The sequence below is a fragment of the Musca vetustissima genome, unplaced genomic scaffold (genome assembly GCF_032173495.1).
Source record: "Musca vetustissima isolate MV318-11 ecotype Yass unplaced genomic scaffold, APGP_CSIRO_Mvet_v1 utg4060, whole genome shotgun sequence".
NCBI classification, from domain to species: Eukaryota; Metazoa; Arthropoda; class Insecta; order Diptera; family Muscidae; genus Musca; species Musca vetustissima.
Window position 1 is genome coordinate 136,943 of NW_026884815.1, and position 19,116 is coordinate 156,058.

The 19,116-nt window shown below is 31.7% G+C and overlaps 1 protein-coding gene and 1 long non-coding RNA gene across 2 annotated transcripts; both read right to left on the reverse strand.

Moving 5' to 3' along the window:
* Positions 1 to 1,427: 1,427 nt before the first annotated feature.
* LOC133331832 (neuronal synaptobrevin) lies at positions 1,428 to 13,093 on the reverse strand. The gene is made up of 5 exons (XM_061540209.1): positions 13,065 to 13,093; positions 12,700 to 12,850; positions 9,636 to 9,794; positions 9,516 to 9,567; positions 1,428 to 1,608 (listed from the first exon to the last, which is right to left on the reverse strand). The coding sequence occupies exons 1-5, from the start codon at positions 13,091 to 13,093 to the stop codon at positions 1,445 to 1,447; spliced, it is 555 nt and encodes a 184-aa protein (XP_061396193.1). The 3' UTR covers positions 1,428 to 1,444.
* A 5,099-nt stretch (positions 13,094 to 18,192) lies between these two features.
* On the reverse strand, positions 18,193 to 18,853 carry LOC133331836 (uncharacterized). Its single transcript, XR_009754400.1, has 2 exons — positions 18,685 to 18,853; positions 18,193 to 18,283 (listed from the first exon to the last, which is right to left on the reverse strand). It is a non-coding gene; the product is annotated as an uncharacterized LOC133331836 (long non-coding RNA).
* Between the last annotated feature and the right edge of the window lie 263 nt (positions 18,854 to 19,116).

The following is a 19,116-nucleotide window of genomic DNA, read 5'->3' on the forward strand; positions in this document are numbered from 1 at the left end:
AATTCCCCTTTAGCGCGTACAAACAATTTTTACTGGTCAAATCAAATGTGAATAGCACTAATTTAGGGGAATTCCCTTTTTTACACGTTTTTTTTACACGGCTTCTTCTGTAAAAACAGACTTAGGTGAATATGCTTTGACATATCTCCCATATAATGATCCCACCATCCATTTAGGTATTTTTAAATGGTTGCAAATTAGTATTCTTAGCGTTTGGTGTGCAAAATACTAATTCCCTGAAAATTGTCGATATAGGAGCATTTTTTGGCATAGGCCTTCTTTTATAGGTCCCGTACATTTTCAGAATACAGAATTTTTCAGCATACTGTAATCTGTTTCTTCAGAGGATATACAATTTTCGTGTCAGATAATTTACAAGTTTTGAGTCCCGACCAATGTCAAATTCATGTTGGGGATGGTATTAAAATATATTAATATTTTACTTCCAGAAAGTATTTTAAAATTTTATATTATCCTCCACCTTGTTAAAAGTAAAACACCAAATGCAATTTATTTGTATGTTATAATTTTTATTTATTTGAAATTAAATAATGCAACCATAAATAAATTATTTCTTTTCCATTTTTTTGTTTTTGTTTTTCTGTTTATAATAATCATCTAATCATTTCATCATTATTTTTGTTTTGCATAATTTTTACACCATATTTTGTTGTTGTAGTTTATTAAGTGTTTTTTATTTCTGTTGTGGTTCTCCTTTATCGTTTCCTTGTAGTTTTTTTTGTCTTTAATTATTCATTTTTCTTTTAGTTTTATTTTTCCCAATAGTATTATTATTATTTTTAAGTATATATATATATTTGTTAGTATGTATGTAATAATTCCCATTGTTGTTAATAAGTTTTTTTGTTCTTGTCGTATTCCACTGCTTCTGTTTTTTTATTATTATAATATTTGGTGAAGTATTATTGGAAATTGTTATTTGTTTATGCAATAAGATTGTTGAGTTTGTGTTTTTTTTTTCATTGAAATACATTTGTTTTCTAGTTGTGTTTATTATTTCGATATTATTTTTATTATTTGAATATAATTGTTGGTTTTTTATATTTATTATATAGTATTATTTGCATTGTTGTTTTTATTATTATTAATAATAAATAGATTTATTTACCATTATTTGTTAAGTATCTTTTCTTCATCTTTGGATTTTTTTAATTGAGGTTATATTTGTCTGGGTGAATGTATGAGTGTGTGTGTTTCGTTTTTGTTAATTGTTGGAAATAAGATTTGAAAATTATTTAATTAGTTTGTGTTTGTTTTCTTAAGAAATGAGAGAAAAAAAATAAATTGGATGATTTTGTTTTATGGGGAGTTTTAAGCAATTTTAACACTGTTTTGTTGTTTTCCTTTTTGTTTTGTTAAGTTGTAGTAGTAGTTGTTGTTGTTATACTTATTTTTTTGCAGCTGATATTAAAAACTAATTCTCTTATACACCGCCTGCTGCTGCATGTTGTTTAGTATCATCTGCGACCAACGATGATGTACCACCACCAGTACCAGCTGCCTGTGGTGGTGGTTGTGGTGGTGGCGGCATATAATATTGTGGTGGATACTGGGGCTGTGGCTCACTGCCTATTAGACCAAGTTTATCTAAATTTGCGGGTTTTGAGATAAAAGGAAGATTTAAAGAAAAAAAAAAATAGCAAAATGTTAGTAAAAGTTCAGTGGATGTTTGGTAGACATATGAACATTGACTGGTAGAGATTATTGAAAGCATTAATAGACACATTCATACATAATTACTTATTTATCTAAAGGTATATAATTATTTTATATTTACATTTTGCATTAGACTGCAAAGGCATAGTATATTAGCTTAGCTTAAGAAATATTAGTTTATATTAAAGATAATTTGTTAAATTGGTTAGTCATTTAGTATTGGAAGACCTTCTGTATTTCATATTTATTTTAAAGCTAGTAGATAAGCCTTCTTTGGATTTCCTGTGTCAAGACCTGATTATGGACGACACATATCCAAGAAAAATCTAAAAAAAATCAAATTTTTATTTTTCAGAAATAATGTACTGTATCTCCAGAATGCAAGGATGTAGCGATGTCAAATGTTTGCATATTCTATCTAGGATAGTTGCATTAAATCTTTGAACAGAAAATTGTTCTGTGATTATGGAAAAAAATCGGGACTCAAAGGCTTAATAAAATATTTTTGTTTGTTTAGTCCGAATCCGATAGAAGTTCTTCTATATATAAAATTGTTAAAAATTCGGACTAAAATATAAATATTAGTTTTGGACGAAGGAGTACACCTTGGACTCACTCGATTTGTGATAAAAATATTCCAAATAGAATATTAAAAATATAACATTGGAATCGATGGTGGGAAATAGTTATAAATGGTATGAAAAATAGTATTTGGTCAAAGTCGTTGACCGAGTGAGACTTGTTTCCTTTCGGATCATAGATAGATAGACTAGACTATTGTGTAAGTTTGAAATAAGGATTTTGTTTTGATATAAGTACAATAAGTGTACGAAAAAGTCTAAATTTAGTACAATTGGGATTGAGTGGTTGACTACACCTTTTTCAAATGTTATTCAAAACGTTTCAACTGCAATTCGAGAATTTCATTTGTAATTCGAAAACTCAATTTGCAATTCATAACATTTCACTTGTAATTCGAGTATGTAATTGGTAATTCACAACTTTTTATTTGTAATTTTAAACTTTTCATATGAAATTCAAAAACTTCCACTTGAAATTTAAAAAAAATCATTTGAAATTGGTATATTTCCATTTGAAATTTGCAGAGTTTCAATTCTACATGAAATTTATAACTTTTCACTTGAAATTTATAATATTTCAGTTGTAATTTGTAACAATTCATTTCAAAATCATACATATTCCTTTTGTGTTACCAATAATATTTTTCGAATTTAAAATTAAATGTTATGAATAACAAATGAAATGTTATGTATTTCAAATCAAATGTTAAGAATTTCAAATGCAATTTTTAAATTTTAAATGGAATTTTATTAATTTCAAATGAAAGTTTATGAATTTCAAATGCAATCCTTATAATTTCAAATGGAAGTTTATGAATTTCAGATGGAATTCTATGAATTTCGAAAGGTATTTTATTAAGGGAACCCCCCCATTCTCGATTTTTTATATTTAAGATTTTAAATGGGCTGGTAAATGAATACCAATGCTTGTTAAGGTTTGTAACTTTGCACATATATATTTGAAGATTTAAAAAGGAAGAAAAACAATTTTTGTTGTTTTTTGTTATCAAAGAAAAGTCCTTATTTTTGATGGCGGGCATGATAACTCCTCACTGCAACATCGGAATCCGAAAATTCCAAGGGTGTTAGAAAGAGTACATGTCTGACTCTCGTATGAACTAGGATTATTGACTTCGCACAACAATTAACAAAATGGCGGAACTTTGATTTTTTTTTTGAAAATCGCATATTTTTTACCGCAAACCAAGTTAAAAAATAAGGAAGATCTTCACCGATTGGCTTTATCCTAGTTCATACGAGAGCTATACACACCCAGAGAAACGTGTCAAAATATGGAACCGATTGGATTATTAGTTTTTGAGTTATCGTGATCGCCATTCGCAAAAGAGAAAAACGTGTTTAAAGTTTGAGAAGCCCTTTAGCCGTCACTTGATGTTGACACAATAAATCGGCTATATCTTCAAGGGTTCTTGAGATTTTAGTGTAGATTCCAATTATATTATAAAATTTTGACCCCGAGAATGGGGGGGGGGTCCCCTTAATTACAAATGAAATTCTCGAATTACAACTGATATGTTATGAATTGCAAATGGAATTCTCGAATTGCAAATTGTATGTTGAGAATTACAAATGGAATTCTCGAATTACATTTGATATGTTTTGAATAACATGCGAAAAAGAGCAAAAGCAAAGAGCAAAAGAGCAAACATTTTGAAATTTGGTATGGGGATTATATTCATACCTTACATCCATAATTTCGGTATTTTTAGGAGTGTGGCAAGCAAATTAGTTATATTTTTATATATTGGATCCCCATCGAGTGGAATATTCGAATATTTCTATCAAAAATATCATTACCCCTCATTATTCAATATTTTAAATACGTTTTTTAACAGAATTGGCTCTAATTTTACCCTGCCGTGTTTGCAACGCTACGAAATATTATCCAGAGACTGGAAATAAGTATCTCGATAAACCTTTTATAGCTCTGCTATAGACAAAATTTGTTCTATACACCACATAGAGGTATACATTATTTATATTTATGGTATAAAATGATATTAGAGTTGAATAGTTCCGGAACGAACTAGTTCATTGGAACTATTCCGATAAAGGAATGATAGGAACTAGGTCCACTTCGTTAGTTCCTTTCACTGATCTTGTTCCTTTCTTCCCATATATTTCAATAGTTCTTGTTCGTTTTTCTGTTGCTGCCAAATTTTTACAAATATGTAAATATGCTCGTCTATTTAATATTGTGTAAATAATAAAAATTATATATATATGTATATATATATAGCAAATGAACTATATGGAGCAGAGGAACAAAAGGAATAGAAAAGATCGATCCGCTTCGTGACCTAGTTTATCCAACTCCACTAATGTCATACATCATACTGGTGTGAGAGATTATTCTATAGCTTTGCAAAAATAATATATAATCATTGATATATCGCTCATTTGCTGCAAGATCGACATAAATCAAAAATCGTGATTTTTCAGTTAATTATGCAGAATTGTTTGCTATATCAGACTTGTGTAAAAAATTCAAAGGAATATATCGTACAGGCTTTTTGAGATTGAGAAGCTGTAGAGGTAAGTAACCTGTACGGTGTAAGTAATTTTTTATTTATACCGGTTATGCAGCAAATGAGCGATATGTTATCAAAAACGTAAAAAAAAAATAAAAAACCACAACAAAATAAGAACACAAACGAAATTAAACAACACAAATAAAATACAATTAAAGCAAATTTAATTATTAATGCCAATAAAGCCAGATAGATTAAAGCCCATTTAAAAGGAAAAAGAAGAACAACAAAAATATAAATCCTAAAATTTAGCTTACAATTTTGAATTTAGTTTAGTGATTTACTAAGACAATTTTTGTTTGGTTTAATTTTGTGCTGAAGGTATTGTGTCAGTGTGGATGTGTTCGTTATTTTCATTAGCCGTTAATGGTTGATGTTGTGCAATTTCTGGTGCTTCGCCAACTGGTTCCGAGGCAATTTGTTCATCTCCTGGCGAGGGATGGTGGTGATGTTGTTGCCTTGAATCTGAATCCATTGCAACAGCACCGCCATGCTCCAATTGTCCCGAATGATGTTTGGAATATTCATGGGGATATTGCTCATTGTATTGTAGTGGTGGTGATGGTTGTGCTTGTGGTGGTGGTGTTGCTGACGAACCACCAAAAAGTGAGTCTAAACATTAAAGAAAATTATGCCATGTGCAAATAGTTTTTACGATAGATAATTGTGCATTAAGGTAGGCGGGGTAGGAGATTGACAAACAAAATAAATTAATTAATCAAATTAAATTATATATTTATAACACATATGATAAAATAAAAGAAAATATATAAATGTTAAATTAACATAGAGGTATATTACACGAGACATTTCTGTCCGATGTGATGGAATGTTAATTAACCCCTGTAGCAAATACATGTATAATAACATTTATGATATCTATTTCTGTGGTAGCTTAAAATTTTTTTATGACTAATTTCACAAATGTAAATTTTTGTTCTTTAGCTATACCTTAATGTATTATTTTTTTAATTAATTATTATATATTTTACCTTAGATTTATTTTTATATTTATATTAAAGTTTTTTTTTACTATATATATATTTTTTATTTTAATATTTGCAGATAAATTTTAATCATGTTCATCTTTTTCTGTAAAATGAATATTTATATTAGAAATCAGTGTAATTATTGTTTTTTTTTTTTTAACACAAAATTTCTTGCTATCGCGATTGAATATTTCATGTATTGTGATTGAATATTAATATATGAACTATTAATATTGAACTATTTTATAATACATCATTTGTTATATATGGAATGTAAATGATTTTTCCCCTTTCACGAACGCTAACAAAATATCAAAATGCAAAATAATGTACGTATGTATACTTAATGATATTTTTTTATTCAGTATACGCAGTATGGACCATAAATAATATGACATTTATGATTTAAAATCGTGAATTCTTGAAATTAATATATCAAATTAAAAAAGTATGAGCTTTTTAATATAGGAGTATATAAATGAGATTTGATATTTAACTTTTACATGGAAGATAGAAAAATGGAATTACTGATTGAATACACTGTTGGCCAAAATTGTATGAATACACTGTTGGCCAAAACTAAAGCAAATGAAATTGCAAACTTAATAAATGTCCTGTAACTTTTTTTTAAAATAAGTTAATAGCATTTTTTTCAGAAATATAAATATGTAATTTATTCACTTTTAAAAAACAAAAAACTTAACCCCAAAATTTATTTTGAAATAAAAAATAATAGTTCCGTTCCAGAACCTAAAAGAATCTACCCATTTTACATGTTTTGCAACTTTTTACTCGAAAACATAGTTGGGCAGACTTGCACACCAGCGTTGATTGATGCTTTAAAAATATTAAATTTAATAAATTCTGAAGAATAATTCATGTTTTTATTTTCCCTTAAACATTTTTTAAGAGAAATTTTGCCCACCATTGCTCGAAAACCATTCCTCAACCCGCAAAACTGGTAAAACATTGAATCAAATTTAAGAGAGCACAAAACAAAATGGCGTTCTCTTTGAAAACTTTTTACTCGAGAAATTTGGTCGAGTAAAAATTGTAAACAGGAACGCTGTTATGTTGATTTTGAAGTATTGCCACCTAATTTTGGCTTATTTACTAGATTTGCGTTCTCGAATTTTTCAAATTATTTTGTACTCTGAGAGCAATTTTGAAATGTTTCCCTTTTACTAGATTTGCTATTAAAAAAGTACTGGAACAGACCAAATGTATGGAAAAATAAATTCACCTAATTTTGCTTGGTCAAAACTAAAACAACTTTTTTAATTTTTTTTCCATAAAATATGTAAATGTAGCTAGTAAACGACATCGTAACCATTAATTTTGTATTACGGTGGCACACGTAATAGGCATTGGATATATAAGACGCTTAATCTGATCCTCGCTTCCTAAATGTTAGGGAAGAGGTTACTTTTGATTTTTGACTCCCGAAACCAATCTCCGGCATGTATATTCGGTGTATATTTAAAGTTATTGTGAAGCTGAAACACCCAAAAGTTTTTAAACACATTTCTAAAAACAATCCGATCCGATCATAATTCTCGTAAACAGATCGAAGTCCATAAAAAGAAAAACAGCCAGTTCGTGTCTGAGCCTTTAAAATTAAACTTTAATGCATCCGAGAACAAAATATTTATCCATTGATTCGGATTCCAATTAATATGAGCTTTTGCGAGAACCACAATTGGCTTCCCGATTTTTCAGAAATAAAAGGGCTTTGTTGAAGGTTTCCGTTGAACTTTGAAATGAAATTTTTTGCCCATTCGATATAATTCGTTGATCAAAATAACTAAAATTTCAGAACTAAATTGTTCTCGAGCAGTAGTTAGTTTTGTTCTATCAATAATTGAGACAATTTATTTTTCCATACATTATCATTTTTATACACATTTTTATACCGCGAAATATTGGTCCTAGACCCACATTTAAGTCATATCTCGACTAGATGAGTCGATCTAGACATGTGTGTCGGTCCGTCCGTCTGTCCATTATAATTTGTAAACACGTGCAGGTCACAGTTATGGGCCAATCTTCACCAATCTTCGAAATTTTGCATGTAGGATGAGTTCGGCTCAATGAAGACCCCTATTGTTTTTGGTAAAGATCGGGTAATATTTAGGGGATGAAATGGAACAGATACTTAATTTTTGTCGGTTTTTCTGGTCGCTTCAGAGGCCACAGTAATGGCCCAAACATCTCGAATTTTTATATGGAGAAGGGGATTGGGCCAAAGAATGTGAGAGTTACACGTAAATATTTACAGGTGCTTACGTATTCAAATATTATTTAATAAATCATTACTACACTAGAGGGCGGGAATATGGCGATGATCCCTTTTGAAATGTTCCAAGAGGTTCCAGAGTAGGTCAGGGACAACGCCTTTATTTTTCTGTGTTGATCAGATAATTATTTTGGGATGAAGTGGAACGAAAAGTTAATTTTTTGTGTTTTTCGATATAATTATAAGCCGAATATCACTACACAATCCACGTTGAAGGGAATATGGGCAAGTAATTAGAAGGGCTGTACTGAATATTGGTAATATTCGGAATCTGCAGAAAGAGTTCGTATGGTCGGCCCCGTCCGACTATGCTGCTCCGCTCACTGGTTTCAAAATGAATTTTACATATATGCTTTTGTTTCTTTTTTTTGTTTTAAGTGAATGAAGTACCCAATTTAAAACTAAAAAATCAACACTATATTTTTATTTTTGATAAAGTTATACGGCATTTATTATCTTTGCAATTTCAGTTGCTTTGTATATATGTGCCCTATATTTGAACTGTAAAAATAAAAATAACAATAATGACTCATAAAGATAGGTTTAATAAATCCACGCCGAGGGCTCTATATTTAAGGCCCTTTTTTAACTCCTGTTTAGAAATACCATTCAAAAACATGTTGAAAACTCAACGATTATTATTTAGAAATCTTTTTGAAAAATCAACGCGTATGTATCGGAATTCCAATTAAAAATAGGTAAAAAAAGTATAGATTTGAAAAACTATTAAAAAGTAACTCGAAAATCCACGGTTATAGCTCTGAAGGACGTTAACAGGATTAATTTTAATTAATAACCAAGCTTATGGTTTTATGAAGGTCTTACGAAAAATAAATTCTAAAATCTAGTTTTTTGGCTCTGAAGTGATTCGCATATTGATCAGAAAAATTATCCAAAATTAAAATTCAAATTCATAATATTTTTCATATAGATAGTAAAAATCACATTTATAAATTCAAAAATACAAAAATGCTGGTTCATTATTATTTGTGTATTTTTGGTCATAACTGAAGTTGTTATTGAGAAATGCATGTGCATAAAATATAATGTATAAATTAATCACAAGCCCATTGAATTGTATACAATATTAAGGATTTGATTTCAGTTTGCATGAAATTACATAACAAGTAATAAAAACAAATAAAATATAAATAATAAAAATCTAAAAAAATAGTAATAATAAAAATGAAAAAAATATGTTGTGAAACTTGCATATATTGGTGGAAATGTACATGTCATTGTATATTATATATGCGTGCAATCGATATTTGAACAAACGGTTATTCAAAAAAAAAAAATATGTATGTGATGCATTAATGTATATTACTTTATGTACACATTACATGTAACCTTTTAATATCCTTAAAATCCTTTTTATTTAATCTTATATATGTAGCTGTAAAATATATTAGAAACTTACTTGCAATAATGCCCACAATAACGAGACCAATAACACCCATTATAATCATCATCTAAAAATCGTAATAATAATAATATTTGTTAATATTTCATATTTGAAATGAAATAAAATGGATATTACCTTCAAATTTTGCAACCAGAACTTTCGTTTCAATTTACCAGCCTGCTGTTCAAATTGTGAGGCACCCTGTTGCAGGGCATCGGCACGATCATCCAATTCCGATAACTTTTGATCTCTTTCGAGTACCTTTTCAACATTTGTTCGCATAATATCAACAACCTGACGAAAAGAAGAAGATAAGGCGAACAATATTTATTAATAAGAAATTCTAAATACAAAATTTTTAATTCATACATGCACATAAAAATAGGAAAGAAACCTTTTGCGGGTTTGCTTCTGATACTCTCCATAAAATATATCAAATATATCATTGATTTTTAGATAATATTAGATTTTTAGATTATATATTCGTCTGTTTGTTTGTTTGTCTGTTTCGCTTCGGCTTAAGTACTGGTTTCTTACTGACGGGGCATGGCTCTCTCAATGCTTTTCTGCATAAGAGAGGCCTTGCCCAGACGGATTTATGTGGGTGCGGGATGACTGAGGACTGGAAGCATATACTGACGGAATGCTGTTACTATGATGACATTAGAGATTTTGCAAGTATGGGTATATCGAATAGAGGGGCGGGGTGGGATTTTAGTAGGGCACTTGAAGATGATCGGACCTTTAGTTGTTTAAGTAGTTTTGCTCGTGAAGCATTTAGGAGAAGGACAGTACTTAGCGGAGGTGGTCCTCGTGCATAGCCCCTTGCAGTTGGGTTTGGTCGGTTGCACCGGGTGGTGGTGGGTTGGTGCGCCGGTTGGCGTTGGTGCGGTTGTTGGTGGAGAGCTGTGGCTGCTGTGCTCTGCTGTCGTTCCGCATCGTGGGAGGTTCGCGGTGTCTCTACTTCGCGGAAGCCACTTCTGCGGTTGTGGATGTCGTGTAGGCTGCTCGTGAGGGCAGTTTCGTTGATTGTTTGTCTTGTGATGTCCGTTGCCGCGGTCCTTGGGCCCTTTGTGCAGTCCGTGAGGACAGCATGTTAATTGTTTGTGTTGTGTGCATTTGTTCATCGTCGCCACTGCCTGTGGCAAAGTCTTCCTTGTCACTTGCGGTTATTTGATGTCGTTGCCGTTGTTATTTTTGTTTTGGGATACCAGCCCGGACTTGTGTCGAACTGGGAGAGGCTTCGGTCTCGAGCCTGAGCGGAGGTTTTCCGTACCGCGGGTGTCAGGTGCCCCTGGATCTGTCGATCCAGCCTGACAGTTGGTGTGGCCCCCTGGGGAGCTTCGCGGGGGTTGTGGTTTCGCCCCTCACCAAGGGGGAGAGTATGCCTTCTGCATGCTCTCCGATTGGTACAGCACTTTGGTGCTGGTGCCCTGGTGGGCGCATATCTGCCTGTGGCTCAGCCACTGCGAGGTAGGCCTATGGGCAGGTACTCGCATAAAACACTTTCAGATACTGTCTGTTTGCCTGTTCGATTGTTGAAAGAACATTTCAACGATTCTAATCCAATTTTCGTATTGAAAATTCGTATTGGTATTGGAGCTACTTTTGGAAATTCGTACTAAGTGTACCATACAAATTCCTTTTTAAAGACTGTCAAATATGTGTCAGACCCCTTTTGGAGTTTATTGGAAGATGATCCAGGTTTAACTATATTTCATGTCAGGAGACAGAACATTAATTGTTCTGATGAAAATCCAACTCTTGAAGACGGCTTCTCAAACTCGCGTTTTTCTTGAAACAATGGCGGCACGATATCTCAAAAACTAAAAATTCAATCCTTTTCAAATTTTAACACGTTTTTTTGTATATACACCTAAGTCTGTTTTTACACGGTCTTTTTGTACACGGTTTTGATATAACACGGTTTGAAAATTGAAGGTTTTTTTTTAAAAAAACTGATTATTTTTAATTAAAAAAAAACTGATAATTTAATTATCATATATATATATATATATATATATATATGAAATAGGATAAATGTAATCGGTCAAGATCTTCCTTATTTTCAAACCCAAAATCTAATTTCACACACAAAACTTTTGTGTTGTGTTAATACCAGAGCCAGACATGTACTCTTTCTAATGCGGTTGGAATTGTTGGATTTTGACGTTCCAGAGAACAGAAATAAAGTCCGCCGGTTTTTGATAGAAAATAAGAAATTTTTCCCAAAATCTAATTTCACACACAACATTTTTGTGCTGTGTTAATACCAGAGTCAGACATGTACTCTTTCTACTGCGGTTGGAATTTTTGGATTCGAACGTTCCAGAGATCGGAAATAAAGTCCGCCGTCAAAAAGAAGGACTTTTCATTAGTTACAAAACACAACTGCAAAACAACATATCTTGTATGTCTTTAAAGGGGGTTCCCTTAAACAAATGATGCGTGTTCATTGTCCATATCCAGTCCATGTGTCACGTAGGCTCTCATAATAGAATTGAGTCTGCTAAGTAAAAAAAAAAACAATCTAATTCGTTCTAGTCGATACAGATATAGGTGTTCTCGTTTGTACAGTCGGACCGCTCTCCCAGATTATTAAGTTCCCTCTTGTAGGGTCTAATTAATGGAAACCATCCCACAAAATTATGGCACGATGATCCTGGCGATGGCGCCCAAACATGCATCATTCTTTTGTACCTGACGATCTAACTTAACTTTTTATATCTGAATCTCACATATGACAGCCCTCCAAACATATTTATATATATTTGTCCATATCCAGTCCATGTGTCACATAGGCTCTCATAATAGAATTGAGTCTGCTAAGTAAAAAAACAATCTGATTCGTTCTAGTCGATTCAGATATAGGTGTTCTCGTTTGTACAGTCGGACCGCTCTCTCAGATTATTAAGTTCCCTCTTGTAGTGTCTAATTAATGGAAACCAGCCCACAAAATTATGGCACGATGATACTGGCGATGGCGCCCAAACATGCATCATTCTTTTTTACCATGCATCTCTCTGTGTGGGGTTAGAGACTCTCTAACTTAACTTTTTATATCTTAATTTCAGATATGACTCCCGTCTAACATATTTATGTATATATATTTATGCTTCTTTTAATTTTTTCCATTTAAAAAATATTTTAGTTCCCATTTAATATTTTCATTTCACTTTTTTTTCGAATATCACCTTACCTCATCGACTTGTGCCTGGGTTTGTTGTAATCGTTTTTGTGCCGCAATCTGTTGAGGATTACGTGGTCCTCCAACAATCTCGCCATCTCCACCCTCACCTGCTGGTGGGGCATCAGCTGGAGGAGCATCGGCTGGTGGTGCTGGATCCGCCCTAAATGTATATAAAATTCATAGCGATTAGTATATAATTTCAATTAAATGTTTCGTATAACACAAAAGCATTTTAAACAAGTACACTGTGAGAAATGTGTTATCAGTTTTGATTTTCTTGTTTTTGTTTTTTCTTTCATGAGTCGTTTTTTTAGCCTTTCTACAATGAACACAGACTTAAGAAAGCCAACCATTTATTGTTATTGCAAACTTACTCTTCCTTTTTCTTATCTTTCTTGCCCATTGTTTGTTTATTTGTTTTGTTTTTAAAGTTTTAATAAACAACAAATATTACTGTTTTGAATGGAAAAAATAGAATAGAAACATTGACAATTATTCAACGTTCTGTCAAGGTTTACAATTTGTTTCTACGTGGTTTTTATCAAGCCATTACTTGGAATGTCGATGAGCAGAGTATTATACAAATGTTGGTTATTTTCGTTTCTGATTTCTTTTTTTTTTTGTATTAAACTACTCGGCAAAGTATTTAAATATTAGGTGCATTGTAAATATTTTATGTGCACTTCGCTAAATTTCCTTATTGATTAGACCCATATAATGTAAGGTTAAAATTTTATATTTGAGTCACCACATAAAATTATGTCAAACCCTAATTAAATTGTGAAAAATCGGTTCAGGTATAGATATTTAGATTTAGATGAATTGAGCCTAGAATGATGAGTGCTAAGATTCCTGAAAATCGGTTTAGATTTAGATATAGCTCCCATATATATTTTCATCCGATTTTATGTTAATAGTGTATGAAATTTCGCATAGGGTACTGAATTGAGCCTAGTATGATATGTGTTAATTTTCGTAAAAATTGATTCAGATTTAGATATAATCCCCATATTTATTTTCGTCCGATTTAATGTAAATGGTGCACCAAAGTCCCTATATATATTTCTATTTGCACGAAATTTGGCACATCGTACTAGATTAAGTCTAAAACGATGTGTGTTAAGTTTTGTGAAAATCGGTTCATATATATTTTCCTCCGATTTTATATAAATAGTGTATCAAGGCTCCTATATATATTTCTATTTGGTACATCGTACTAGCGTACTGAATTGTGTTTAGAATAATGTGTGCTAAGTTTCGTAAGAATCGGTTCAGATTTAGATATAGCTTCTACATATATTTTAGTTCGATTTTATAGTAATGAAACACCAAAGTTCTTACATTTTTTTCCATTTACACGAAATATGACACATCTTACTGGATTAAGTCTAGAATGATGTGTGTTAAATTGCGTGAAAATCGGTTCTGATTTAGGTATAGATCCCATATATATTTTCGTCCGATTTAATGTAAATGGATGCACCATAGTTTCTATATATAGTTCTCTTTGCACGAAATTTGGCACAGCGTACTGGATTAAATCTAAAATGATGTGTATTAAGTTTCGTAAAAATCGGTTTAGATTTAGATATAGCTCTCATATATACTTTCCTCCGATTTTATGTAAATATAGTATCAAGCCCCTATATTTTTTCGATTTTTACGAAATTGGCCTAGCGTATTGAATTGAGTATGAAATGGTGTGTGCTAAGTTTCGTGAAAATCGGTTCAGATTTTGATATAGCTCCCATATGTGTATTTTCGTCCGACTTAATGTAAATGGCGCCCGAATCTACTAATGTTTGTCCGATTGACACGAAATTTTGCACAACGTATCAAGTTCAGATGTTTTGTTGAAATTGGTGCATAGCTTCCATATATATTTCGAACGGGTGTCTGATTGAGATTAAATTTTGAACAGTGCGGCATACCAAATATCAAGTTGGCTTTAAATCGACTCTAAATCTTGGCGAATGACATGAAATTTAGCATAGGTTGCAGAAAGGCATGTGTATGGATTGATTTTAGTCGGTTCACTTATAGATAAAGATAACATATTTATGAAAAGGCGATGCCTGTTAGGATATCATATAGTCTAGTCCGATTTTACTACATTCCTTACTGGTTTTTTTCTGGGGATGTGTCAAAACGTACATCAACATAAAAATGTAAGTCATGTGTTTTTTTTTTGTTTTTGTATACATTGGGAAACGAAAATGTGAATTAAAGGTTAGAAAATTTGGCTAGGTTCTTCAAAATGCGGAAAAAGTAGAAGGTATGTTTCTATGAGGGATATGCTAAAATATGAAATTAAAAAAAATTGGCATGGGCCAATTTTGAAAAAGTGTCAAAACCGAACAAATATTCTTTGCATAATCGTATCCTATTGTAATATTAGAGAATAAATATAATTATTTTAGGGTATTTTTTTAACTCTACCGGCATTAAAATATACAACTTCCGAATAGCATTCTTCTTTAAGCATTCATTGTAACATATTATGTTATATTATTATGGTTAGGTTTTTCTTTTTGGCACATGACTATTATACACTGTTATACAGATTTTTGGACAGCATCACAGAAACAGACAAATGAACAAACGAAACAAAAAACCGAACTTTATTCAATTGATGACCAGAATAATGACGCTAGTAACTGTCATCAGATGAATCATGTAGCCACAAGAAAAAAGTTCAAACAATATTGGGAAAATATGATATGACCTTATATCAAACACACATACACACACACTCTCCTCCATTACACATACTATATAACATATACACTTATGAATGTATATATCTATATACATATATTATTATTATTTTATGCATATGCAATTTTTCGTTGACATGTTCGAACACACATTTCACTCACGATAGAAACCCTATTTTGTTATTATTATGGATTTGTGGAAAATTTTCCAATTCGATATTTGTTAGCTTACATGGTATATACTTGTATTTAATATTACTATATTTATTTAGTTATTAACGGTATATATATATATATATATATGTGTGTGTGTGGGCGGTTTAAACGTTTTGGTGCATAAAATCCTTTAATTAATAGAGGCTAAACCCGTTTTAAAAATTAGAATTTGCACTTGAACTAAAAAGAACACAATGCACACGAATGAATTCCACAAAAACGAATGAGAACAGTGATGGCTGGTTGGTTGGTTGGTGTCGTATTTCTTTTTATGTGTGTATTTTTTTTTTGTTCTTCTCGACGAAAGTATGGCTAAAAATTGTGTACAAGTGTAGAATGAGTACTACGAGTAGGGTTGCCAAACATGTGTATTAATATGTTGGTATTTTTTTTTACTTGGGGTGTTATAAATATATATGCAAAGAAAAGGTCCTGCCAAATTATAAGAAATCCTTGTCCTTGGTAGATTTTCTAACATTTCGCGTAACAAAGTTCTTCGCAGAAAATTTTAAATATAGGTAAATTTGTTGACATATTTCTCATTTAACTTTCTTTTCTTGACATAGTTTTCATATAAGGGTTCCGACACTTTTTTGTTTTGGGTTCTTAACTTTCTCACAGAACACAGACCTATGCTTAGTCCACATTTTTACATAGCATTCTTGTGCATTTTAAGTGTTTTATGGTTCCAGACGTATTTTCCCAGCAAAATGGCTGAAATTTGTCATTCCAGATTTTCCATCTTTTTATAGCATTTTCAAGATCGACTTTCGATTGCCTTCATAAATACTAGATTTATTATCATCTGCCCAAAAATTAGTCATTCCAAAATCAAATCAAATTTTTAGTCGATTTTATAGTTTTGACAGAATCGAAAGATCGAAAAGTCGATTTTTGTGCTCGACTACATATACCTAGTTCAGATCTCTACAATAACTTTATCCCATTTACAGAGTTGGGTAATGCATCTCCAAAATCTCTATAAGAGGCGTTGTTCGGACACTGTTCGGACATGGCAATAAGAAGGAAATCCCATATTATTGAGTTTAAATACAACCGGATGTTCAGAACGAACCAAAAGATAATTTGTTTTATAAAATGAAATAAAAAGTTTAACCTCCTGAAGATTTAAACGAACGGGATGTCACTTTAAAGCTGTGTTATGTTCAGTAGAAGGAATACTTTAGCCTGAGCAGTTTTTTTTTATATCGCTTATAGCGACGATTTCGTCACTCCCTTGACCTTCGTTATAAGCTATTCGGACTGCATATTCTTGACTACAATACAATTCTATGTCGAACAATAAAATCTGTCCGCCAGTCTGTTAAAATCGCCACAGATAACCTATATTAAAGGCCGAAAATTATTTATTCAGTTTCTCACAATAGCTAAAAAAGTTCGAATGATCCGGGGCACACCGAAGTGGCTTTAATTTAGCATTCCTGCTTTTTGCTGGATGATAGGCCGAAAATTATTAATTCAGTTCTAATAAAAAAGTTCCGCCGAAGTTTTACCCAATAGTCCAACCTGGGTGTTCGGTATTAGCATTTCGAGATAACTTAAAACAATGTTCCGGATTTATATCGACGTAATTGTGATAAATCTATTATCTATCAAATTAACGAGAAACAATCACAGAAATTCGACGGATCGACAGGTGGGAGCACATTATTTTAAATATCCTTCATATGTGTTTTATGGTAAAATATAATTTCTTTGTGAAGTTGTTTGTAATCCTTTAAATACAAATCGAATCATTTCTAATTTCATAACAAAAATATGTATAGAAATCCCTTTTGTCACTAGCATTTATACTCATCTGGCAACCCTAACTATAGATGACGAAAAAGTGGTTGAAAGAGAAAGGGACGAGAGGGAAAGGGAAACGGAAAACTAAAATCGATTTTTTTTGTTCACTTACATGTCTTTGGTTTACGAAGCTTCTTTAACGGTTTTTTTGAGCGATAGATTGGGGTTCTTCGTTTTGCTGTTGTTTACGCCTTCGGGGCTCTTTCTCTGGTCGGCTGTTGGTGTATTAGTGAATGGAGGATGTTTGTTTCAATGGAGGGAGAATTATTACACACTGGCGCAAACAAAAAAGTATGTCAGTGTTTGTGTTTGTAATAACCAGCAAACGACGTCCGACGACGACTATAACATTGAGAATATTCTGATGGTGCTGCTCTCCGACGATTTCACAATAGCTTTTTTTGAGTGGGGGTGTTGTAGGATGTGAGGGAAAAACAATTTCACTAGTTGTGTTGGTATTAGCAAATCTTCTTATACACAGAGAGAGAGGAGACGGGAGAGAGCAAGGAATTATACAGATTCGTTGTTATTCCTTCCAAAAATACTGCAAGTTGCTCTCTTCTACGACTTGTATGGTTTTTATATGGTATTTGTTGTTGCTGTTATCTTATAAGTTAGTTAGTTGAATGAAGTCAACTACTTAACTTGTTAGTGACAAAGACAAATGGTGATGGTGACGACGACGACGACGATGTTATCATGGAACGAAAGGAGCACAATTATACACAGGCGCGTTAAAGTCCTGTATTTTTTATTTCAGTTTGGTGTTTTATTCTTTACGGAAGATTATGGAAAAAAGCTTTTCACAACTTGTGTACTCTCCTTTTGCAAGTTTGTTATACTCTGCAACACTGCTGAAAGAAAAAATCTTCGGTTAAAGAGGAAATATTGCAATTTTTATGTAATTTGTTTTTCTTTTTCATCCTTGTGTCCAAAGGAATGAAAACTATATTTTCCATTTTGTTAGAGCTGAAATTTATTTATAATGGTATAAAACTATATAATTTTTTCCTTTCTGATATATTATAGTTATTAACGTTTTTATAATATATATGTATATTGCTTTAGTAATCCATTAAATGTTTGTTCTTCTTTGAATTGTTCTTCTTTCCATTGAAACTTATATATTCACAATATTTCTTTTTCGTCAAAATTGTTGTTCCAGTATTTTCACAAATTATTTAAAAAAAAAATAAGTAATTTTTCTTGTTCAAAATTTTAAATATTTTATATAGATTTTAATTTTTCTTACAAGAGCTCTGCTCAATTTGTCGCACTATCTTAGAGTTTTTTTCTCGATTTCTTAACGCTTAGAGTATAAATGTTGAACTGTTTAGATTTTCCACCATTCATTTGGTGAAAGCTCTACTAACCGTGAATTCCATAACCGTTATACACAAGTATTTTTCATGTTTATGCGATGGTATGCAGTAACGGTTATACACGCTGTATAATTCCATCCCATTTCTTCTCGTTGATTTATATATGTTTGAAAAAGAGAGACAGCAATAGAATCCCAATTTTATGGATTATATTTTAATAAGCTTGCGTTTTGGATGGAAACTACTGGGTGTAGCTAAAATCGAAATAAAGACATTGAACAAAACACATGTTTTCTAACACTATGCTACAAAGAAAGAACGCTTTTAAATTATTGTGAAATTCATATATGTCCTTGAAAATC